We start from the raw sequence: 26,400 nt of genomic DNA, 5'->3' as shown, positions 1-26,400 counted from the left end.
TATTATTGTACTTTTGTCTAATTCAGTAATACACACAATATGTCTATTCGATTAGTAGTCTAGGATTAACATCTTCATTTATAGGTTTTCGTTAGATTACGGTGATTGTCTTGTTGTCTATGTTAACAAGGATAATTGATTAAATTGGTTAACAACGGCTAAGTTAGGCATGCGGCTTGGAGACGGTCCAAAGTGGGATGTACGAGTACCTACCTACCGTTTATTCTGCTGCTCCACAGAAAATAAATGATTGTTACAATATGTAAGTACATAGTACTAACTTCTACAGAATATATTTCATAGAGTGTGCTCAAGAACTTTTTGACCTGGTTCCTCCTTCACCTTTCTACCATCGCGCATCGTATCGCAAAACATCGTCAAGGTCTGCATCCGAGCGTAGTTGAAATTCCACGGATACGTACGAAGCGATTTGCTTCCTTGTTTCTAATCCGAACCGCTAGGATATGGAACGCTTTTCCGGCATCAGGTTTTCCCAAACTTTAAATCAAGAGTGAATAGGCATCTGCGCGCTTCATCTTAGTCTGCATCATCACTTGCCAACAGGTTTAATTGCAGTCAAGCACTAGTCCATAAATAAATAAAAAACCTTTTACGAAAGTCTTTTCAGGGTTTCGTACCTGAAGGTTGCCAAAGGGACCGTATTACTGTTCGTCTGTCTGTCAGCAGGCTGTATCTCACGTAGTCTGATGATGATACTTCTCAGAGTCACAAGTTGGCCTTCATTAAAAACGTTTTTAAATTTTGAACTCATAAGAGTTCAACAGATTATATCATCGTGTGAGGTATTTAGTCAAATGCGATATAGTTTCTAATAGTAGAGGGCGTGTAAAACAATAAATATCAAGCGTGGGAAACAGCAGTTTATGTTTTCATGATTCTCCGTCAGGCGTCAGAGTTATGCTTGCCAAGTGGAACACCCAGCTGGTATATTTTTTGCCGGCAATAAATATTAGTATCAAGGTGATGAAACACCATTTATCGCGTTGTCGTTATTGTAATTCATCTATTATTTTTCTAAACGTTCTTAAAGTCGATTTGTCATAAACATGTTTTTTAATATGTAGAGTTGTAATGTGAAACAGCCATTTTTATGAATTGGAATTTCTATAACCGTTGTCCAGCTAGGAACCAAAATAGATACGCTTTACTATGAACTGAATAACGAGTGTTATATATTGAGTGAAACAAGAAATTTTAACTTTTCGAAGATATGTACGTTTTAATTAAATACTTGCTTTAACGGCGAAGGAAGACATCGTGAGAAAACCTGCATAACTGAGAGTTCTCCATAATGTTCTCTAAGGTATATGAAATCTGTCAATTCGCACTTGGTTCACACTCAACACACATTCTGTGTAGTAGTAGTGATAGGCCAAATGAGGTGATGATGAAGGTACTTAATTAAAATAAGAAAGGTTTCAATGAAAACCTGAGTGCTATAAAATTCTGAAAAATTGTACAATATTGTTGATATTTAGTATAAGTACTTACTAGAATTATCTGTCTATCCTAACACGACAGGCAAGAAGCACAATAATACAAACGAATCTAGAAAAGTTTCTATAAAAGATCGCTTCCCGAAAATGACTTGTGGCTAACATGATTTTTTTTGATCAATGGAAAGTTTTGAAATTTTCAATAACACCTACTTGCTCCAGTTAAGTATTGTTAAGGTTTAAAACTTATCATCTGTTAACTTTGAACGTGAAAACTACATAGCTTTTACTTTTTCTTGTCTATCTATCACTCAAATTAAACTGGATTGTATCGTTTAAATCCAACAGTTATCGCCCCCATAACCCATACAAACTGTCTGAATGAATCATTTAGACGGCCATTGAACACTTTATGTGGGAGTCGGATTCCCTTCCAGCCATCTTTTATTTTTCTTATCTTTGGCTACTTTTAGCTTAGCGTTTATTTTTATCTTTTGATTGAGAAAGATGTACGCTTGAGTGATTCATGAGTCATGATGGTAATTTGAAGAATGTGTGTCACCTACAAATTACAATTTAGGCCAACTAACAAATTTATTCTATGTCACGAATCGCGATATCAGACGAGATCAGATGAGAGATGTGGGAAAAAGTGTAAAGCCTTCACCGCTTTCGATTTCATCGTTTTAAAAGGGGTCTCTCCGTCACTCGCTCCATACAAACTAGTTCCAATTTCATTTGGCAACCAAATTCCATGAAATTTTGCAGACATATTCTAGAAACTAATATCTATGCCTGTGGATTTCCAGATTTCTGTTAAAATATTCGGTTTCAAAGTTACGCGGTCCGCTGTAATTTTAAAACTACATATTTTTAGAAAAATCTAAAACACCTCAGGCACAGATATTAGTTTCTAGAATATGTCTGCAAAATTTCATGGACTGTGGTTGCTTGATATTCAAATGAAATTGGAACTACGATTGTATGGAGTAAGTGACGGAGAGAGCCCTGTTAACGTTTCTGCTGCTCGATTGCGGGAAAACTGCATCAATCATTATTATAATCGCAATCATTGTGATTGGGTGAATTTATGGTATTGTTGTTGCAACAATACGTTGTAGCCAATAGTAAGCCAGCCAACAAACAAATACATCTCACATTTATATATAGGAAATTATGCCCATGATATACTAGTATTCCTAGTCTATTTTCATTAGTCGATTTGATTTCATTCATTATTTCTCTTGCAAACAAGCTACGCCCATGCACCTACGTGCAACAGTACAGTGCGTACAGCATCGCTTTCCTATGATCTCGTTAAATCAATATTGTCATCAGAATTCTCCTAACCACAATCATGATGTCATCAGGGTCTCCCGTCATTGGCAATTGTCCCACTTTAGTTCTTAAGCTAATATTTACCATCTCTAAAGAGCCTATCGGCTTCTTTGTATTGAAACGAACAACTCAATTAGGTATGACTATCGGTATTCTAGGAACCTACTATGTTTACGACAATTGTTTGCTTAAACAGTTTTAAACTCTATCTTTATTTAGTTTTAGGTTTAAATTGCAATGAGAGGCAAGTTTTTAAGGTTGCAAATCTTAAAACTTTTTCATCACTGTTTCACAAGTAAGGTACAATGTTTTCTTTTGAATAACCGTAGAATGTTGTAAGAAATTATTTTGTTTGAGAATTACTTTACTCAAATACGTTAGCATGTTTCTGAATCCTACTGTTTTAAACTATAAAAAAACGGGCCTAATTGAAAACCACCTCATTTTTGGAAGTCGGTTAAAAAAGTAATAGCCAGGCCATGGGTAATTTATCTACGGCCTGGCTACTATGTACTTGTATTGCGTTTATACGAGGTAAGTTAGTAAAGATTAAATAAAATTAGGTAGATAGTTTTAATATACATTTCAATTACTTTCATACCTAAAAAAAAATTATACAATCCAAATCAATGCGATCCATCAGCCTGCAAGCGTCCACTGCTGGTTAAAGTCTTTTTGAGAGCACGTCACCAGACATGGTCCCCGGCTTTTCTTAACCACGCCACCCAGCGGGCTGGAGTGGGACGGGCTGGAGTGGAGATCGTCCTACAGTACACTTACCGGTACTCGATCTCCACTCCAGAACACGTCTGCCAATTCCCATCATCCGTCGGCTTTGCAACAGACATGAGATCTGCCCACTGCCATTTCTGCTTGCTAATCCTTTGAGCTACAAGTATGTATGTGTGTCGGTCATTTCTGCTCTTTGCTCAAAAAATGAGCGAGTTATACTGTAACTGACCCAAATGAAAAATTTTCTTCTGATTCTTTCAAAAGAAAGAACCCTTACCTACCTACCGAATCAGAAAACTGTGAAATTCGTTTCTTCCCACACGGAAAGGAAAGTTCTCCCTTTAGAAAGGGAAATCAGAAGAAACGTCAGGAAATTTCTCTCAGTAAAAGGCACCTGCTTACCTACTTATTTTTATTTCATACACACAAAATTATCATAAAGCACCGCTTAGTGCAACCGCAGGTGAAACACAACAGGAAACGCCTGAATACTTCAACTTTGTTGAATTCTCATTACCGTCTTGTTTTGTCTTCCCGTAATCCATACTAATATTTATAAATGCGAAAGTGTGTCTGTCTATCCGTCTGTCTGTCTATCTGTCTATCTGTCTGTCTGTCTGTCTGTCTGCTACCTTTCACGGCTCAACAGTTTAACCGATTCTGACGAAATTTGGTACAGGGTTAGTTTATATCCCGGGGACGGACATAGGCTACTTTTTATCCCGGAAAATCAGAGTTCCCACGGGATTCCCAAAAACCCATCCGCTTAACCGATTTGTATGAAATTTAGCACCGAGGTAGCTTATATCCCTGTTATTGATATAGGCAACTTTTATCCCGGAAAATCAAACAGTTCCCAAGGGGTTGTTCAAAAACCTAAATCCACGCGGACGAAGTCGCGGGCATCTTCTAGTGTGAGATATATACCTAATAGGTATATCTCAAATGGAGTACATCGTCATAGAAGCCTGATTAACAGTTCTCTCTCTCTCTCTCTGCATCGTATTACTAATTGCGGCGGGTCGCGACCGCTCTAATTAATCAAATAATAGTAGAAGTTCATAATAGCCGAAATCTATCTCATTCTGCGAGGAAATCCTTGCTCAGGTAGTGGGTCAGTGATAAGTTGAGAATATGATGGAGGAGGTTTTCTTGGAATATAACGATTTAAATAACTAGAAATTATAATTTTTCTCATTTTTAAACCAAAAATTGTCATTTGACTTGATTTTAACATGGATATCTTCAAAATTCCTAAAAAAATTGCAATTCATTGGCTGTTCCTCCGGTGCTGCAATTTGTTTGCAACCCATTGTTTGCTCGCTACTTGTATTTTTATTAAAGTGACTCCTACTATACGCCCTAATAATAAATTAATGTGCAAACATAAATGGCAATACTCTTAAATAAGCTCCAATACAGTTTATAGAAAAAGGTCAATATTATATTTTTTTATTAATTGATTGGTACCGATTAACAAAAACTAAACGTAACTTCTTCTCTTTATTTTGTATATAAAAATAAGCCATTAAAAGTGGGTTAGCGTGTTAATTCATCAGTCACATTGATCAAACATTTAGACGTGTCAAGGTGTTGCGAGTTTGCGACGCGCGACGCAAAGATTGAGAATATAATAGCTAAACTAACTAATACACAGCTTATCTATTCCGTGGGCGTGTTATTTAAAAATAAACGATTATTTATGGATATAAAATACAAGCATTAGTAAATGTCTTTAATCTTCAACATATTATCAATAAAAATATGTCTTCCTAATTTCCTTTTTTATTTCGCATTTATTTGCTGATAATCCTCGGTCACGGTTATTTTAACGGCGACTTATTAATCAAGTTTCATCTTTTTTTAGGGTTCCGTATCTAAAAAGGAAAAACGGAACCCTTATAGGATCACTTTCTTGTCTGTCTGTCTATCTATCTGTCTGTTTGTCTGTCCGTCCGTATCATATGAAAGGGTTTTACCTGTTCATTCTAAAACAGATTTTAACTAAACTGAAGGATTAAAACGTTGGTTGTTTGTTACAGGACCGAGACAGCAACCTGTCGGTGCCCGCGCGGTGGGAAGACAGAAACCTACGAAACTACCTCAATAAAGAGACTGTCAGTAAGTATAAATGATATAATCTAGACTAAGTAGTAAGATCCGAAAAGTCAGATTTTTTTTTCTACTGTTCCTGAAAAAGACAGTTACTTGCGCGCCCGTATGCAAGCTATGACATTTATTGCATGAAAAAATACGAAACGAATAACGGACGTTAAGAAAAAATGTTTGTCGTCTTAAGAAGTATTTATTTTGTGTTATTCGCTGACTATGTGAATTAGTGTACTTCAGTGTTATCCCACCATGACAATGCAATCTAAGATGGAAGCGCGCGGTAACTGGAAAACATACGACTAATCAGCTTCTGTGCAGTGTAGAGAAAGCTACGAGTGAGCGCTTGGTAGTATGGCTTTGCCGGTACTCGGTAGGGAGGTACATAGCTACGCCGAAGCCCCTACCTGACCTAGTTCAAATTAGCACACCGGATGTCAAACGGTGAACCCTTAAGGTGCCCACGCACTCCAATTGAACTGCAGCTGAACTGCGCGTCGCGGCAGCGCCCCGCACGATATTATAAGCCACAAGCCCCGTTATATTAAGCCACAGCGTGCACTAACAGGTCGTCAAAGAATCACAGTATAAGGTAGGTACAGGTAATCACAGTGCTTCAACACCTTTGATCTCATGGTAAATGACGACCACAACGACACTGCCATGACTCTGCCATATAGGTCCCAGAATGACTGGGGCCGTCTCGGGTCGCTCCCTCACCGCACGATTGCTCTGCCTAGATGGCTTCGTCGAATCTTTAGTTGATAATAATAACATACTACCCTTACTCTGTGGTAGGATAGTTTGGATGAACCATGAATCATGCTTTCGTTCTGGTATTCCAGCGAGAGCCAGCCGGTGGATCGGCGGCATCTACGACTACCCGGCGCGCGCGTGGAAGTGGGGCGGCGAGCTGCGCCAGATGCACTACCAGTCCTTCTCCAAGATGAAGAAGCTATCACCTAAAGAACTGCACTTTCAGTGTATAGCCATGTCGCCAGAGCTTCTCTACAGGTAGCTATGCACTTAACGTTACCCTAGTCGTATGCCTCTCTATAAAAAAATTTCAAAAGAAAAATAAAACCGACTTCAAAAACCGACTTTGAAAATTTTTTATTTCACAATTTTTAGTGGCCCCACTGTACTATAATATGCTATGCCCAGTTAAAACCCTACTGTTTACTAAGCTATTACACTGATCGCGAGCAATTTACTGCTATCCATTGAGGAGTTCTGTTCTCCATCTCCGAAGATATTCATCAGATCTTCACCAAATTTATATGGGACCACCTGCAAACAAAAACCTAACATACATTAAAAAAAAAAATTCCGACGAATTAAGAACCTCTTCCTTTTTTCGAAGTCGGTTAAAAAGCATATGCCTCATCATCTTGACAATATTGCCTGCTTATGTTATCTGATAACTTTGAAGAGTGTGCTGAGAAAATTCAAAAAGTTCCTCAGTCACAGTTTACCACAAAACAGAGGAAAACTGTGTAAAAATGTTGGTACCCTTACGTGGTTCAATTAATTCAATCTAGATACTCGCGCGAAACGAAAGGTTATGCTCAACGTTACTGATACGGACCGCTAAAGGTGAACGTACACTTATCCGAGCCGAACGCGTCGAACGAGCCGAATGAAACGAATTTTAGAATCCTGTATATGAAATCTCATGAAACTTCGCACACTTCCCCGCGTCGAATCGTCCGAATCGGAAGTTGATTTCATATAGAGAATTCTAAAATTCGTTTCGTTCGACTCTTTCGACGCATTCAGCTCGGATAAGTGTGCGTTAACCTTTAGTGTGAAATGCCCTTTCGGTGTCCATTCCCTGCCACACGTATGTACTTATAACCTAAGTTCCAAGGCAAGAGTTAATAGGCATATCTAGGCAAGCGCACTCCAACCTAGACCTCATCATTGCTTTTTATTAAGCACTAGCAGATGCCCGCGACTTAGTCTGCATGGATTTAGATTATAAAAATAGCTTCTGACTTACATAGATTTTTTGAAAAACTACCCAAACAAAATATTATAAATAAATAATTTGAGGTGTAAAAAAATTGATGTACGAACATATTTTGATCTTTTTTATCAACGCCAATATATTCATATCACCTCGTAATAATAAAGTGATATGAATATATTATGTTAAATGTACCTAACGGTCGCGAAACTTTAAATGTCATGACACAAGAGAAAATAAATCACCCTCGCTAATGTATACCATATAAATGTCAATTCTGAAGAGCTTTTAAGCTTCTAGTTTTATTTATGTTAGCGGAACTTTAGATATTTAACGTTTATATCTTTATGTTAACACATAAATGTCCCTTTTACGTGTTTACCTTAATAACGAAACTTAAGTACATCTTTATGGTTAGTCTATAAAACTATTAGAAAGCCCTGCGTAGGTTACGCAGTTAACTACGCAAAAACTAATCGGTTATTGCGTGTTATAATAGTTACGAAACTTCCTTTCAAAACAACGAAAATCATTAGCTAGGCATAAGTTTGACGATGTTTTTCGTCACCGTTTATTTAATTGCTTAACTGGTAAACTGTATAACTTAGGAAAGTCAAAGGTGTACTGCGCAGGATCGAATCCCGCACTAAATAGGAGGCTAACGTCCTTTTTCTGTTTGCTTTAAAAATAAAAAATAGAAAAATGATAGTCGAATTCGTATCTACCTACTTACGAACTGAATCCTAGGTAGGTAGGTATCCTAAGTACTTAGGTACTATACCCTGTTTATTCTGAGAGGAGATCCATTCTCAGTAGTGAGATAGTGATGGGTTGATCATGATGTATAGTGTATACATAATTATGATAATATCTTATAATAGGTATATATAAAACTTTCATTTTCTGAAATTATAGTAGGTACCTAGGTACATTTAGGTATTCTACGTAAACCATTGTAATAAGTACCGAGGTACTAGGTACAATAGATATAAATAACATGAAGCTTTTAAGAATGTAATACTATTTATTTTATGATAATTTTAGCATTGAGTTGTGAGCAAAATGTCCATTTCGTGACAATACGAAACGAGGGGGAATCAAGGTCGGAGGGAAGCGAACAGAATAAGCCGCTGACACACTGCGGATTCACGACCCTAAACCACTAAACTTTGGAATTCATTCCAATAAAACCAACTATGGAACGAGAACCACGGAACAAGTTATGAGATTCTGTTTGTTTTACTATTTAAGTCGTTAAATTGTAGCGCTATTAAAAGTCTCGCTACTCAATAACAGATGGCGTTATGTGCATGTTAAATACGCTGTTTGATAAAATTGTTAAAAGTTTTTATCGCAGTCGCGCCCAAACATTGACGAAGATAATAATTTAAAAAAAAACTCAAGAATTGAAAAACGAGATTTAAGTGGGAATAGAATAGAATATATTTTTATTCAAGTAAACTTTTACTAGCGCTTTTGGGTCGTAAAATGTGTGTGAGTGCATACTGCATAGATATTTAAGGTTATTTTTGTTATTTGGAAAATTGATTTAGGTAGGTACTTTTCTGCGGTCCTTTTTCTAAAAAGCGGTTACTTACAAAAAGTCGTTTTTAGTTATCACCAAAAAACACGGGGATTCTGTAAAGCCAATGTTTAAAAGAAATGAATGCTATGCTATGTAGGGACAAGGTTTTGGTCTTACGTAGCAAACTTTTTAAATACACCAGTTTTTCTAAATCCCCAGTGTTTTAGATCTTCCTTATACTTACTTAATTAACTACTAGGTAGGTAAAATGGCGTCAGTTTCGAAGTCAAAGATTTTTAGTATTAGGTACCTATGCACTCAAGTCTAAAAAGTAAAAAACGCAGCGATATACGAATAACTCGCCGGCGCTTTAAACTTGTGGCACCCGAAATATTAAAATAAAACCGATTGGTTAACCACTATTGTTTAACAAAGGGCTATACTGCGAAACGTAATAAAGTTTTATGCGCAATATTTCGGCGTAAGTGTTGAAATCGCCCATCGGGCCATTGTGTAGCCTTAATAACCTTAATTCCTGATCGCAGATGGCCATGTGGCTGGTAAACTCATTTTGGGTTCCGTACACGAAGGGTGCCAACGGGACCCTAGTACCACTCCGCTCCCCTCCGATTTCCGTTCGTCCGTCAATCCGTACGTCTGTCTGTCAGCGGGCTGTATCTCGTGAATCGTAAAAGGCAGAGAGTTGAATTTTTTTAACAGAAAGTGCACTTTTATTGCCGCTATAACAGTAAATAATAAAAATTTCAAAATGGCCTGCATGAAAACTTAAAAAAAAATTAAAAAGTGTTATTTCTAGTACAATGGTACGAAACTTTTCATGTGCGAGTCCGACTCACGCTTGACCGATTTTTTGGGATTGCTGTAATCCGAAACGAATTTAGGGAAAGGGGGATGTGATTGGATTTGAGGGACGTGTGATAAATCGTGTGTCACAGTGTTGTAGTAATTACAGGGAATAAATCAAGCGTATTGACATTATTGACCGGAGCTGGCAAACAAAGCGGTGTAATTTACACGAAATAAAATTTCAGATACAGGTGGAGCAAAAAACTGGACGAAAGCTTCTGAAACCTTACTGAATTATACCGTTTTGATCGAAATCGCGAACTTTGGAATCAATTTCAGTACAGTTTTTTAGTCCGTTTTGCTTGGATTTGTATTCAGTGGGTCAAAAACTTTCGTATCAAAGAAAAAAAAAGTATTTTGATCAGTGGTGTAATTACAACGTTTTGTTCACCAGCTAGTCATTTTAAAAATTCAAATCCTGAGGGAATCCTTTGGTTATTCGGGATAAAAAGTAGTGTCTCCAAGATTTTAACTAAGTATCACTACGAAAAGGGGTCATCTTTTAGCTATGTAATTAAAATTAATTATAGCCCCCAAAAATAATAACGTGTCATACTGTGACCCCAAAAACATAAAAATATACTGTTCAGATGATTCCAAAGATTAAAAATACAATGTAGACATGACATACGAATGTATTCTCAGAATTTTCAAGGAGCGCCTATAAATCCAACATGTTTATTATGATTACCAGTGTGCAGTAGGTATTTGTGAGAGTCAGATTTCTAATTTAGATCCGAGGCGAACAATGGACAATATGTGACAAACATGCCCCTGAGTACTTGGAAGCGAAGTGTAAATTAAATGTCAAAGTAGTTGACCGTCGCGTCAATTTATATTATTAGATGTGAATAGTTTTCCTACATTGCCTCGCTCAATTGATTTGATTAGGCCTATGATGGGTCTATGACATTATTATTATTATTATTATTATTATTATTATTAAGCCTTTATTTTCCTTATCAATTACTAGTATTTACATAGTTTCGAATTAATTTAATCTATTCTAATGTCTATTCTATTTTATTTGTTAGTATGTTAATCGTTGTGTGTGTGTGTGTGTGTGTGTGTGTGTGTGTGTGTGTGTGTGTGTGTGTGTGTGTGTGTGTGTGTGTGTGTGTATGTGTTGTGTAAGCGTATAAGCGTATTGTATAAAAGTATGCGTGTGTATTTATGTGTGTAAGTTATGTTTATTTATGTGTTAGTTAATTAGTAGTTATTTACAAATTTATTTTTTTACATATTTACTTATATATAATCGTATTTATAATTCTGTTTTGATAAGGGCCCCTCATTGGGTATAGGCCTCCTCCAGTTCCCGCCATTTCTCTCTGCTTTTTGCTGTTTTAAGCCAATTCTTCCCTGCTATCTGTACTATATCGTTAGACCATCTCGATTTTGGTCTACCTACTTTCCTCTTGCCTTTTGGCCCTGGCCATATAGTTGTTTGTAAAGTCCATCGGTCATCCGTTATTCTCGAGACATGTCCTGCCCACTTCCATTTTAGCTTTAGAGCGTGTGTTAGAGCGTCCGTTAGTTTTGTCTTTCTTCTTATTTCTTCACTTTTTACCTTCTGTATTTTCCGTAAATTTAGAATACTTCTTTCCATTGCCCTTTGGCATGTTACGACTTTATTTTTAATATTCTTAGTGAAAACCCACGTTTGACTGGCATAGGTGAGGCAGGGAAGTATACATGTGTCTATAACTGTTCTTTTTAGGTTTAGTGGATATTTCCCTTTCATTATCTCCTTTTGTGTCCAGTATTTATTCCAGCTTATATTTATTCGTCTCTCCACTTCTTCTTCTCCGCTCCTAGGGCTGAATGAAACTTGTTTTCCGAGATATAAGTATGAGTCTACATATTCCAATTGGGTGTTGTTTAAAAGGATTGCGTTTGGTGTACTGTTGGTCATTACTTTAGTTTTGCTTATGTTCATTTCAAGCCCAACTTTTCTGCTCTCCGTATCTAGCAAATTTATCATTTTTTCGAGTTTATTGCTATATTCGGCAAAAAGTGCTATATCATCTGCAAACCTTAAGTGACTCAAATATTGTCCAGAAATTTTGATTCCCTCATGATTCCAATCAATTTTTTTGATGACATTCTCCAAAACTGCTATAAATAGTTTTGGGGAAATTGGGTCCCCTTGTCTAACACCTCGGCAGATGCTTATTTCCTCTCCGCAGACTTCAAGTTTTAATCTACTTTTACTATTTTTGTATGTATTTTTCAATATATCAATATACTTCTTGTTAATATTACATGTTTTTAGGGCTTTCCAGATGGACTCATGTGAAATACTATCGAATGCCTTCGTATAGTCTACGAAGGCGATATATAGAGGTTTATTAAATTCTTTATGTTTTTCAATAAGTTGTTCCATCACGTGTATGTGGTCTATAGTGCTGAATCCCGAGCGAAAACCAGCTTGCTCTTTAGGTTGGAAGTTGTCGATTTGGGGACCGATTCTACTAGAAAGAATGGATGTAAAAAGTTTGTAGAGATTTGAAAGGAGACTAATCGGTCTATAGTTTGAAATGTCAAGTGGGTCTCCTTTTTTATATATTAAAGTAATTTCCGAATAGGTCCATTGAATAGGCACTTGTCCTGTATTTAAAATTAAGTTGAATAATAAAGTCAGAGGGGTAGTTAATTGTTGGGCTGCAAGTTTTATTAATTCGTTTTGGATGTTGTCTGGACCTGCACTTTTCCCATTTTTTAGTGCTTTTATATGTTCAAAAGTCTCAATTTCACTAATTGGTTCCAATTCGTCACTTGTCTCTTCATCTAAGTCTTGACTGGTGGTATTTTGTTCTCGTCCTTGTTTGGAGTACAAATCTTTGTAAAATTTAGTAGCACAGTCCATTAATTCTGTTCTGTTTTTTATTTCTTTTGTACCCGAGTTTAGAGCTTGGATCCAATTTTTGTGTGTTTTTAGTTCCTTTTGAGCTCTTTTGTAACTTCTATATTTTGCTAGATTTTTTTCGATTATATTTCTCCTGTGATCTTCATAATCCTTTCTTACCGCTCTGTTTGAGATTTTGAATAGGTTACTTAGTTCTTTTTTTGTGTCCTTATCTTTATGTTCTTTTGTTAGTAGTTCAGTACGTCTTTTTATAAGCGTCTTGGTTCCTTCACTTAAAATGTCCCTTTTTAGTTTACTTTGTTTAGATTTGGGTTCAAGGCTTGTTTTTATTGCGTTTTCTAGGGCATCGTAGTAAGACTGTACTGTTAAATTTTCTTCGATGAGATTTCTGCCTTCCAATTGGCTTAGAGATATTTTTAAATTCTTTCGATAAGTTTCTATTTCAAAATTGTTATTAGGAAGCGGAAGTGTCGTTTTGTATGATTTTCTGGATTTTTTGGTACTTTTTAGTTCCAATGTAGCTCTTACTAATCTATGATCTGATGGGAATTCGAAATTATTAAGTACTTCAATATTTTTTATCTGCTTGATAAGATTTGTCAGTACAAAGTCTATTTCGTTTTTTGTGTTTCCATCTGGTGACATCCAGGTCCAGCGGCGGTTTTCCTTTTTCTTAAAATATGTGTTGGCTATACAGAGTTTATGTTCGAAAGCATGCGATATTAGAAGTTCTCCTCTTTTACTTCTTGAGCCGTAGCCATAATTTCCCATAATCATCTTTTCGTTTTTTCTCGGTTTTCCAATTTTAGCATTGAAGTCTCCTAATAATATAATATTTTTATCTGCCACGTCGTGTGCTTTATTTAGTGTTTTGTAAAATTGGGTAATTTCTTCTTCACTTGAATTTTCTGTGGGAGCGTAGGCTTGGATAATGGAGATGGGTGTGTTATTAAAGTTCATCCGCAGCATTGCTACTCTATCTGAAAGTCCGGAGAAGCTAACAATACTACTTTTATGCTTTTTCTTTACTATGAATCCTACTCCATGTAGTCCCGCTATTTCGCCTTTGTAGTAAAATATGTAGTCAGGGTACTCTTCGATATTGCATCCTTCCTTTTTAATTTCTGCTAAGGCTAATATATCAAATTGAATTTTTTGTAGTGCATATTGTAATTCTAAGAGTCTTTCCATAGATGAGAGCGACCTTACATTATATGTGCAAATTTTTAAAGATAAATTTTGAGATGGATCTTTATTTATTCGGGAGAGTATAACTGGAGGGTTTTGGTCATACTCCTCCTCGGTGACCAACCGTGTTGGAGGAGGGAGAGGGCTCCTTTGTTGTAATTGCTAATCATCTTGAACATTTGTTTGGAAGCTTGTAGATGGCTCTGGAGAAAAGAAGTTTTCGTTTCGTGTAGGGTTTATCGCTTGGGTAGGAGTCCAGTACGACGTGAGGGTATTTTTTTTCTGTAGGGATGTAGTTTTATTTTCATTGTTTTTTCTTGTATAGCTGTTTTGAACATTTGGAGGAGATATTGATAGGTTGCGTTTATTATTACGAGGTTTTTGGTATTTTTCTTTTTGTGGAAGTATTATTAATTTATCGTATTTTATGAATGCTCTATTTCCTTTATCTTTCTCCTGTCTAACTTTTTCTTGCAATTCTTTTCTTTTCTCTAATACTTTAGGCGGGAAATCTTCTTTTATATAATAACTAGACGAGTCCAGCGTTTTTCTGTGTCGTAAAATTTCTATTTTTCTTCCGAGTGTAGTGAGAGTCACCATAATTGGCCTTGGTTTTTCACTTTTTCTGCCTTTTCTTCTCATATATTCGATTTCTTGCGCTGTGCAGCTTATTTTCATAGTTGAATTAAATAATTGAAGTATTGTTCTTTGTAGGTCATCATAGCCCCGCTCTTTTTCTTCTATACCGAAAATGAGAATATTTCTTGCTCTAATATGCTTTTCTATGAAGTCTAGTCTATATTCTTGTGATTGAACTGTAATTTCCAGTGTTTGTAGTTTTATCTGCATATCGTCGAACTTTTCATCCAATTTCCTTAGAACGTTAGATTCACTGTTCTTTATGCCTTCTTTAGTTTCGCTGATGTCATTTTGAATAGTTTTAAGTATACGTTTAATGTCCTCCATGATTGTAGACTTTTATAGAATCGCGCTGCTGAATGTGTACCCTGTATGCTCGTTGATAAGTAAGAACCCTGGAAGATAAGATTTTCTTTTTTTTTTTTTTATTTTTCTTTTTTTTCTTTTTTTTTTTTCTTTTTTTTTTTTTTTTTTTTTTTTTCTTTTTTTATAATTCGTTCCTTTATTTAACTTCTTTTTTTTTTTTTTTTTTTTGTCACTGGGATTCGAACCAGGGTTCTTGTTGTTTAGGTATAGTAATCCGAGCTTAGTTTAACTGAGCCAGCGATTCACTTAAGCATGTCGGTGAAATATTGAACTGGAATATTCAGTTGGTTTGATGTTGTGTATGATGTACCCACAGAGATGTAACGTGACGTTATGAGTCCAATTTTATTTTTTGCCCACCTTCACAATTTGAAAACTTAGAATGTTTTATTATACACTTTTAATTGTTTTTAGTTTAATTAATCACTTATTATATCAGTTATTATATCAGTTTTTAATAGGTTTAGTCCCCAGCTTTCTTATTTTTTATATAATTTTCTTTAAAGTTGGCACTATGAACTTAATTTCCAGTTGTAACAGAGTTGTATCGAATGTCACTAAAACACAAAAAGTCTAGTATTTTCTTGTCTTGGCACTATTTTAATACTTTTATGCTATTTAAATAAATTTTCACAGCATTAGTCTTTATGTATCGTAATATTTGTGATGTTTTCGGTCGTTTTTGTTGACATTTTAACCTTGTAATGGATTTCACTAAAACACGAAAAGTCTCATATTATCTTCTTTTGCCACTATATTTATGTATTTTTATATTATTTAAGTAGATTTTATAAGAAATAGTCTGTATTTATCGTAATATTTGTGGCGTTTTCAACAGTTTTCATCGATTTTTGTTGACATTTCGATCTTGTAACGGATTTCACTAAAACACAAAAAATTTTATATTTCCTCCACTCCTTTTGCTTTGAAAACGTTTTCACTTGTGAATCACATAATATTCTAAGTTTTTATCGCACCAACCACTACTAACTTGTGTAAATTGAATTTATAGAATATTTTTTACGCAGAGCCAATGCTTCACTTTCAACAATGGCGGCCGGAAATATGACATTACAATGTGTATATTTTTATTGATGACAACAGACAGGTTTACCATAGAAGGTACACCTACCTATATGGCATTTTTTTGAAGAGCCATTATCTGCGTTGTTATTCTAAGAATTATATTTTAAGTGTTTAGTAAAATAATACAATTTTAAATTCATGAAATAAGCGCCTAAGAAAGCTTAGAGTCACTCAGCAGGCGATGGAGAGAGCTTATACTTGGAGTTTGTATACGTGATCAATACAGAAATGAGGAGATTAGAGGAGGACCAGAGTAATGAAGCTGAAACGGCAATGAATAGGGCACGGCAAGGAATAGGAAAAACCTATTGGGGGTTGCAAACTGTTAGAATGGCGACTTTACACATGTGTGTGGCTCCATCTAGTGGGCAGTAGAGGAACTTAGGTGGTACGGAAGGTGGCTACCACTTCCACTGGACAGGCGACATCAAACGAGTCGCACGGAGCCACTGGATTCAGACGAGACGCTCGCTAGAGCATGCCGTGTCCCTACCATTCCGTGGCATATCTATGTCCAGCCTTAAACGTCTATCTGTTAACGATGATGATGACGATTAAGATAACTAAAAAATGTATCATTGTTATAACTTTTCTATAGATCTATAGTACGCGACAGGTTGACATGGCAATCGGGGTATGGCGGGAGGGAATTCGGGAGGGAATGGGTTCCAGTTCAGAAAAATGTTCCAAACTGGAACTCGTGCGGAATAGCGCGGGTGATGTGCGGGTGTGCCCGGCGTCCCCACCCCGATTGCCATCTCGACTTGTCCCCAAACGTCATTAGGTACTGGTTTGAAATATGTTACAAATTCTGGGCGTTACTTTATTCATTGTATCATCTTTTCAAAGAGTGTAAATTAAATGTCAAACGAGTTGACCCACACGCCAATTCGCATTTACGACGAGACGCGAGTTTACAATCACCTTTCTCAATTGATCTGATTAAACCGTTTTGCATCGATTGTCCTCGCCTGTTACTTGCTGGGTGGTAACTATTGTACTACAAGTACTTTATAATGATATACTTAGCGCTTAGCGGTCGTCTGCTGAGCGCTGACTACTTAGAAAACTAAGTGGAGCAGTATTGGTATTCAGTTTGAACGTTTGTAATTCGACCGTTGAATCCGTGATGAGATGACAAAAGAATGCCAAACTGAGATCACAAGGCCTCGTTTTTTTAGGGTTCTGTACACGAAGGATGTCGATTACTAAGCCTCCGCAGTCCGTCTGTCCGTCCGTCTATCCGTCTGTTTGTCTGTAACGGTTGTAACTCATGAACCGTGATAGGTAAGGAGTTAAATTTTTTCTTAAACATGTATTTCTAGTGCCGCTATAACAACAAATCTATATAACAAATAATAAAATTTTCTAAATGTTTGCCATGAAAATAAAAATAAATGGTACGGAACCCTTCGTGTGCGAGTCTGAGTCGCGGTTGATTGATTTTTTAGTTCATTATTCGTATGTATAGTTCTAAGAGTTTACTATCAATGACTGCATTTAAATAAAGTATAGCCTGACCAGAAATTTTAAAAAACTATTAATGTGAAGTGGATCTAATTTGCCTATTACCAAGGCTTTTAGTACCTGTTGTGCAGTGCAAGTTTTTTATATTTCTGGTCAGGCAGAGCTAATACATTCCTAGCTAGCATAATTATAATGCCTATCTATGCCAATCTCCAGGTTTACCATACCGAAGGAAAAAATCACGTCCAGGCGAAAATTATTATTTTTAGAGTTCCGTACCTCAAAAAGAAAAAACCCTTATAGGATCACTTTATTGTCTGTCTATCTGTCCATCCGTCCGTCGTGTCTGTCAAGAAAACATATAGGGTACTTCCCGTTGACCTAGAATCACGAAATTTGCTGGGTAGGTTCTTATAGCACAAGTAAAGAAATAAATCCGAAAACAGATAATTTGTGGTTACATCACAAAAAAAATTAAAAAGTGCTCACAAAAAAAAATTATTTACTCAATCAAATAAAGAGAGATCTGTTGTCAATAAGTTGCTGTGTTGCACATAAAATATTAAAATATCTTCTTCGATGGTACGGAACCCTTCGTATGCGAGTCCATCTCGCACTTAACCAGTTTTATTCACCTTTCCAATAATTTCTCAACCTTTTCCACCTTTTTCCGACCATGCCACAAGCTTATAAGTTCGTACTCAGAGATAGATATTAGTTTATCCTTATGAAACTAGATGGCGCCACGTGTTCAAAACATCGCGGTTCAGTTTTAGTACTTAAAGAAGTATATATGAATTTGATCGTGTACAAACGACAAATCCCGTGGAAACTCTTTAATAAGTATTTTTGAATATCGGTTGTCCACTAATTGGTAACAACGATCGATTATAATAAGAATTACATTTACTGCCTAGAGGAAGTTCATTCAACTAGTCAACTATTATATACACGAAACTCGTGTCTCGTACTTATTTATTACTAGCTGATGCCCGCAGCTTCGCCCGCGTGGATTGGCCAGATCCCCTGCAGCATCAGGATTGAGGAGTTGGAATCCAATTTTTTTATGAAACAATGTCACACAGTTCCTCTATCGATTAAAAAAAAAATTACGCAAATCGGTTCAGAAATCTCGGAGATTTCGGTGTACATAGGTAGAAAAACACAACTCCCTTTTCGAAAGTCGGTTAAAAAAGTAGCCTATTTTACGCCCTGGTCAATCCTCTACTTGTCTGTGAAAATCCCGTCAAAATCGGTTCAGCCGTTCCAAAGATTAGCCTTTTCAAACAGACAGACAGACAGACAGACAGACAGACAGACAGACAGACAAAAATTTTAAAAACGTGTGATTCAGTGTTGGTATCGTTCAAATAACCATATGAGCTTAATATGAGGTAGTTATTTCGAAATTACAGACAGACACTCCAATTTTATTTATTAGTATAGATGCTAATGCTAATATCACTAATATCAATTACTAGCGATAGATAGAGCTAAAAATGCTAAAATACTTTTTGCCCTTGAGATGTTTGGGTTATGGTCGTACGTTCACATTTTTTCATTTGTTCATGTTCACAGTTTTGTCATCTATATCTATACTAATATTATAAAGAGGAAAACTATGTATTTTCGTATGTTTGTATTGAATAGGCTCAAAAACTACTGGACCGATTTCAAAATTTCTTTTACCATTACTTAGAGGGATTCTTCCGAATCCGTATAGGCTATTTTTATCCCGGAAAATAGATAGGATTTTTCGTGGTAGTGTCCACCCGTGCGAAGCCGGGGCGGGTCGCTAGTTTGTGATAAAGACACAGTACGTACGCCGTAGCGGTACAGCTACTGACTATCTACATAGGTACACTGGCGCAGCGTTTATACTCCTTTGGGTAAATCGACACCTAATAATTATATGCATCCTCAAATCAAAATATTATGATACCATCAGTCTACAGAAGTCCTAGATCCAACTGGACATTATAGCAGCTTAGCAACTCTACAGTTCTCTGTTTAAACTCCTCATTCCATAATCCTTCTGGCGCGCGGTCCGATCGAACCTTTTTATTCAAAGTCCCTTACATTTTTATTTACAGGTGGGCACCGAAGAGCTGCTTCGAACCCCGACAATTCATCTGCCAAACGAAACTGAAGAAGGTTCCTCAGTCGAAACTGAAAAACCTTCGCCGAAGGTACCAACGTATGGGAAAGATCAATGAGATCACAGTTCCAAGTGTCAGCAGGGAAGAGGACGATCCTAGGACGAATGACGTCACGAGCAATCCTGTGCTGAGCCCGAAATCCTACGACCTGCATTCGAATCCGCGACGAGTCCAGAAGAACCCGATTCGCAACAACCCGAGATTTTACGACTTACGACCCAATGAACTGAGGAAGCGATCCCGGCCTAACGCGCAGAGGAAGCTCAAGAGACCATTCCCAGGGTATGTAGCATCCAGCTTTGGATGGTTTTTTTTTCAGTTTAGTACTTATAATTGATGAGAACTGTTCGCGTTTTACTGGTACTGATTTGCCATACAATCGTTAAGAAGTAGGAGCAATAATATTGTTAGAGATTTAACTTAGGACTCCAGTTCTTTACTGGCCAAGTTTACATACTAAAACCATGTTCTTCTTTCATTTCCAGTTACCGATGGAACCGGCGCGACCCCGAAGGCTCATACCAATACAACGTCAAAGTCCTCCGCTCCGGACGAACCGGCCTCAGTCCTCAACAGATCAACGCCCATCTCTCGCGACTGCAGCACTTGCGCGACAGACAAGTCGCCCGACGCAAGCGACTGCGGGACAAGGACGAATGGCTCGTCAACGACGCACCACCAGCCCTAGTCCATACACATGCTAGGACCTACACCGTAGATAATAACATAAGCGCTCTACATCCTAAGACCATAGTGGAAGAGTTCGATATGATGCCTCCACCAGCTCCTGTGGTGCTACCTCGACCTACACGCGGTATTTGGTAGTCTGTAGCGAATCCTCATGACTGATTTACGACTTTTCATATTTGGACTTCGCTTCTTGGTTCTACCTCAGATTCGTAAAATGGATGTATTTTTTGAAGAACGTTCCATCCCGCAAGGTAAAATTTAAATACGTATTATGCAAAAATAGATTATAGCTGGGTGATAATAGCATATCACAAAAGTGTGACGATTGCAATCATCTCTGATTGGCCGATACATACCTACGCAGCCACTTAGATACTATTGGTTCATATTCTTATATGCATTGTTGCAGCAAAAATGCCATAAATTTAGCCTATCAAAACAATTGAAATTGTAATAATGATGAAATTGTAAGGTTGATGTAGCTTTTCTGGATTACCACCGCACCAGACATACCAGTCGCAGTGGGATGAAATATTTTTCAGAAAACACGTCCAATATTATGTATTAAAAAGTTTTCAGTTAACTTTTGTTTTCTTTAAAGATATGATATCACTATCAGTGACGACAATAACGCCTGAATCGATATAACGTTTATATAACAAATTCGTAAATCGGTTATGAGACTCAAAAATCCCGTTGCATTAAACCCCAATGAGATTGAAATATTCATTTCGTAAGTTCCTTTCAATTTGAATCTTATCTTTACGCTTCGAATTCCTAATACTTTTAGCACTTCCGCAAGCGTTTCTTTTTATGCTTTACTTTTGGTTGTCTTTTTTTGTCGTTTAAAAAAATGTGCAACACTTTCGATTATATTGTCACCGTTAAAAATTTGCGTGCTTTTCTTTTTCTTTTGCTTTAACGTCTAAAGGTGGCGTTATGATGTATCTTATTTTCCACAAGGCCCACCCAATTATGCAAAGAATCTTTATTTAATTTAGCCTAGACGTGCATAGGAAAATTTATAATCAGCAGATTTACAATTCAGTTTATATGTAATTAAAGATTTTAATATTTCAGAAGGTTTTAGATATTCATTTCTGTCACTTGTTTAAATTAATTAATTTTTATCACGATTTTTTTATATCTTCAACTTGACCTAATTCTAAATGCCAATCACAAAGTTAATAAACCTATCTCGTGATAATGATTCTTTTCTACAACTACTCTAGTGAACAGTTGATTATAAAATTAACCATGAACGTGACCTATTTACAACAAGTATTTATTTTTTATAAACTGTATTTTTTGTGTTATTTTAAGATTAGCTTCGCTGTGAAGTTTGAGTGAACACCTATTTACTACATCGTGTGTACTAAGTCTTAGGCTGTCAAACAATCAAATTTATTATGATTGTCTTTTTATAATATTATTATGGTTAAGAAAATATATATGTTTAGCAGTTGTAGCACAGACCCAATAAAAAAGAGAGTTGGCTCGCGAAAAAGCGTTTTTGTAACTATCGCGGATAATATACCAAAAGCATTGTTGATTGCGCAAGTAAAAAGTTTTTATAGTTATCGGCATCTTCATTTGAATTCGGATTTTTGTTTGATTTTGCCTGTTTAGCTTCTTTATTTGGTCTATGCTGTTAAGTCGTGAAATAACGATTTTTTTTTCATTTTTATGGACGAACCGTCAAACAGCATTTTAGTTTTAAGCCTTAGCATAGATATTCTAACGCACTAAACCCTATTCTAAAATCATCAAAATTACGTAGTGTAAAACTAGTCAGTAAGATAATTCGAAGAAGAAAGAACGTAAGCATTTACAAAATATAACTGCCTATCTTATAGAATGGAAAATGCAGTCCACCCTCGCTTTTTGCAAGTAACGGTATTAACTTTCTCAACAACTAAAGAATTTTAGCAATATGTTTCCTGATTATTCGTTGTATGTCCATCTAGGTACAAAATTATGATAACGAATAATATTGTATGAAAGAAAGAGGTAAAAAATCAAGTAGAATTTAATAAAGTTCAGTCTCAGATCAGATGAAGATGAAAATTGTTAAAAAAAAGTATTTTTCCTTAACAAAACTAAATAAAAAATTTGAAAAAAATACTGTCTAATAAATGACTAGTAACTCTTTATATGAGTATCTATTGACTATAATTTTTCTATCATCGAAAAAAAACAACGAGCGTGGACACATGCACATGTAGGCACATGATTAAACTTTACTAATCATTTTTTTCATTAAAATTCATACCTATTAAAACATTAATTAAGTTTTTTATTTAAAAATACATTTTTAATAATAAAAATAAACTATAATAATAATAATGCTAACATTCTCATCGCTGTAAGTGTATTTATTGGAGAAAACGTGTTGAAAATGTGTCGTACTTCATATTGGCATTTGCTTGTGAAATAAAATAATATTAAAATAAGTATTAATCTAATTCTACGTTCCACTCTATATTACAGTACGTGCCAAAAAAGTGGGCGGTGACTAGGCCTGGGTACTATGAGTATTTGCAGTTTCATATATAGGTAAATACCTAGGTACTGCACAAATTCAATTTTTTGGCGCGAACTGTATTTTAGTTAAGATAAAAAATATATTGAAACTCTTTAGTTATCATTGTAGTGCCAATATCTTAGTCCTCGCATTTAAAAATAATATTATAATAATTTTGACAAGTGTAATTTGTACAAATCTCTAACTAATTTACTCAATCTTTTTCTCTATCAAAAATCAAGTAAAGTAAAAGTAATAGCACACAATAATAAACTTAATGTTTGTTATTGTATCAAAAAATATAGGTATGTATTTAGATTTTGCAGCCTTTATTGTTTATGAGTTGTTAAATAATCCATAAACTTGCGAAAATATTTTTTTGTTAAACTATGTGCGTGTCGCTAGATGGCGTAACGTGTCATTTTCATTGCGAATCTTTTTTTAATACAACTTAATTTTTATTCTTTATACTAAACAAAATTAAAATTCCTTTTGTTCCTTTTATGCTTAGTGATGTAAAAAATAAATAATACGGCTGTACAAATCCTGATGTAAAAAACTGTTTATAGTGTAGACACGCCTTTATTACTTATTTAATGGAAAAACATTTGCAAGTAATATTTCGGCACTTTAGCACTTGTCAATGTATTTTGTAAGATACCTATAAATTCTAAAACTAGTCCACTCTGTAATAGATTTTAGATAAAAATGATATAAAATTAAATAATATTACTTACCTATTTCTCCATATTTTTTTTGTATGTTTTACTGTGAAATTTTTTAATAGGTACCTACTACCTTCGACCAATAGGTTCAAAACAAAAATTTGAAAAAATTGATAAAATCGCATTCATACAATGAATCATATAATCGAAATTGTATTTAACGTAGTTTTTATTACTTTCATTATAGATTTAAGGAAAATAAAAAGCATCTGAACATCGAACTTCTTTTTTTTTTTAATTGATTATCGCCATCTACTATCGAATAGCAAAACTATGCAGCTACACTGGTTTGTTACTAACTTAAAACTTCTGTATGGAAACTTTACTTCATGACATGAAAAACCAGCGATGTTATTAATTATATATATAACTTCGTTCTATGTAATTTTCGTTGGAAAAATCAACCAAACCAAAAAAAGTGTCCGGGGTTCAATTTTTTTTTTTTCAAGTACCAAAATTGAAGTTACAAAGTAATAATATACATTTGAGATGCTTATCTCTAAACAGAGATTTCTTCCAGCTTCCCGTTCAAAATTCGATCCTGGGCATGCACTCTTAATTTTTCGGAGTAATATATGCATTTTAAATTTTAAGCAATTAAATATGACTTGCTTTAACATTGAACAAAAACACCGTAAGAAAACCCGCATGCCTGAGAGTTCTCCGTAATGTTCTCAAAGTAGTCTGCCAATGCGCACTTGGCCAGCGTGGTGGTCTGTGATCAAACCCTTTTCATTCTGAGAGAAGACCCCTGATCAGGTAATGAGTCGGCGACGGGTTGTTGATGATGATGAAGTAAGTATAGGACGATTTTTATGGGTTCCGTACCTCAAACGGAAAAACGGAACCCTTATAGGATCACTTTGTTGTCTGTCTGTCTGTCCGTCTGTCGTGTCTGTCAAGAAACCTATAGGGTATTTCCCGTTGACCTAGAATCATGAAATTTGGTAAGTAGGTAGGTCTTAGCACAAGTACAGGAATAAATCTGAAAACCGCGAATTTGTGGTTATATCATTAAAAAAAATTAAAATGTACTTATTTCAATTTTCAAAGTAAGATAACTATACCAAGTGGGGTATCTGTGGGGTATATATGAAAGGGCTTTACCTGTACATTCTTAAACAGATTTTTATTTATATTTATGCATAATAGTTTTTGATTTATCGTGCTAAAATACCCGATATATTGGAAAAAATACCCGAGCACGGAACCCTCAGTGCCTGAGTCTGACTCGCACTTGGCCGGTTTTTTTTTACTTAGCAACCCTTAGAGTTTAGGCCAACACACTCATTAAACACAACCATAAAATAAATCTAGGTAGGTAGGTACATGTAAATGTAAAATAATTGAGTCAATGACCGCTGGTCGAATCACTTGACCACGCCAAGTTTCAGATGCCCCGACAGTTGCCATGGCAACCGCGTGCAAACAGCCAACAACCTGCGTGAAAACCAGCATTAAAACAACCTTAGTTATAGAAAAAAGAATCTTATTAGTATTCACAATAGGAACGATTGAGCAGCAAATAAAAGTTGTTTAGTATCAAGCTGATTATGAAAAGCGTTATACGAAAATGAACTTAAAGCGTCAATGATAAGGGTGATAAAGGAATTTGTTTTAAATAGTTCGTTTTTATAAAAATGTTTGGTAGTTATGTAGCGTCGAATTGTAATCGAAACATAGCGCCTGAAATGTGGTAAATTGTGAAAATGTTATAGGTAGATAGGAAAGCATATAAAACAAAAGTATCATTATTTTATTTAAAATACCTACTCACTATATTTAGGTAATCACTATAACAGTTTTTCAGTATGAACGATCGAAAACTTCGACTGGGTACCTAAGCGCACTTTCATCTTCATTATACTTATCTCATTTCGAAGGCTGTTTTTTTAAACCAGGTATATAGGCTTGCACTTGACTGCAATCACACCAAATAGCAGGTGATGATTGAAAAAGAAACCCAGAAAATGATGGATGGATGGATGGATTGACGACTTATGGAAAATTGGAAGGTTCAGGCTACATCGTGGAAGAATAAAGAAAATAATAGAACTAAGTGAAGGAAAATTCGATAGACCCATAAACGGCTCTGGCGCCGAAGAATAGGTAACGACCTGATTGAATATATTCTGTACCTACCTTCCTATATGATGTCCGTAGATAAAATAGACTGGTATTATACGCGTGTAGAACTTAGTAAACAGTGACCTTAAAAGTAGGGTAAGGCAATGAAAGGGTAATATCGTTCGGGCAATTATTGGGTGATTACCCTTAATATAAGTAGGATCCACAAACCTTCTCTACACCTAAGATATTATCCCATTTTCGGAAGCACTTATTCATCTGAGGATCAATCCACCCTCATCATCATCCGTATCCAGACTAATATTCAAAATGCGAAAGTGTGTCTGTCTGCATGTCTGATAGCTTTTCTTGGTCCATCCGTTCGACGAAATTCGGTACAGAGGTAGCTTGCACCACGGAGAAGGGCATCTATCTACCTTTAGTCCCGAAAATCAAATAGTTCCAACGGGATTTTAAAAAAAACCTAAATCCAAGTGAACGAAGTCGCGAGCACATCCGGTTGTCATAATCACTAGTGGTTAGCATGTTTGACTGCGGATGATGAAGTCATGGGTTCAATTCCTGGGTTGGTCAAAAATAGTTCGGTACTGAGTTTTTCTGTA

The 26,400-nt window shown here is 35.8% G+C and overlaps 1 protein-coding gene and 1 long non-coding RNA gene across 2 annotated transcripts in view; one reads left to right on the top strand and one right to left on the bottom strand.

Moving 5' to 3' along the window:
- Positions 1-23,931, top strand: part of LOC123866960 — a 179,522-nt gene extending 155,591 nt beyond the window's left edge. Inside the window, exons 4-7 of the mRNA XM_045908767.1 lie at positions 5,570-5,648; positions 6,482-6,650; positions 19,706-20,053; positions 20,257-23,931. Of these exons, the coding sequence (XP_045764723.1) occupies positions 5,570-5,648; positions 6,482-6,650; positions 19,706-20,053; positions 20,257-20,596 (936 nt within the window). The 3' untranslated portion in view covers positions 20,597-23,931. The remainder of the gene's footprint in view (positions 1-5,569; positions 5,649-6,481; positions 6,651-19,705; positions 20,054-20,256) is intronic.
- On the bottom strand, positions 4,117-17,504 carry LOC123866989. Its single transcript, XR_006796302.1, has 3 exons — positions 17,408-17,504; positions 16,041-16,045; positions 4,117-4,148 (listed from the first exon to the last, which is right to left on the bottom strand). It is a non-coding gene; the product is annotated as an uncharacterized LOC123866989 (long non-coding RNA).
- Positions 23,932-26,400: the final 2,469 nt, after the last annotated feature.

This window comes from Maniola jurtina, chromosome 7, assembly GCF_905333055.1.
Source record: "Maniola jurtina chromosome 7, ilManJurt1.1, whole genome shotgun sequence".
Classification (NCBI taxonomy): Eukaryota; Metazoa; Arthropoda; class Insecta; order Lepidoptera; family Nymphalidae; genus Maniola; species Maniola jurtina.
This window is presented reverse-complemented; position numbering and strand designations above follow the sequence as displayed.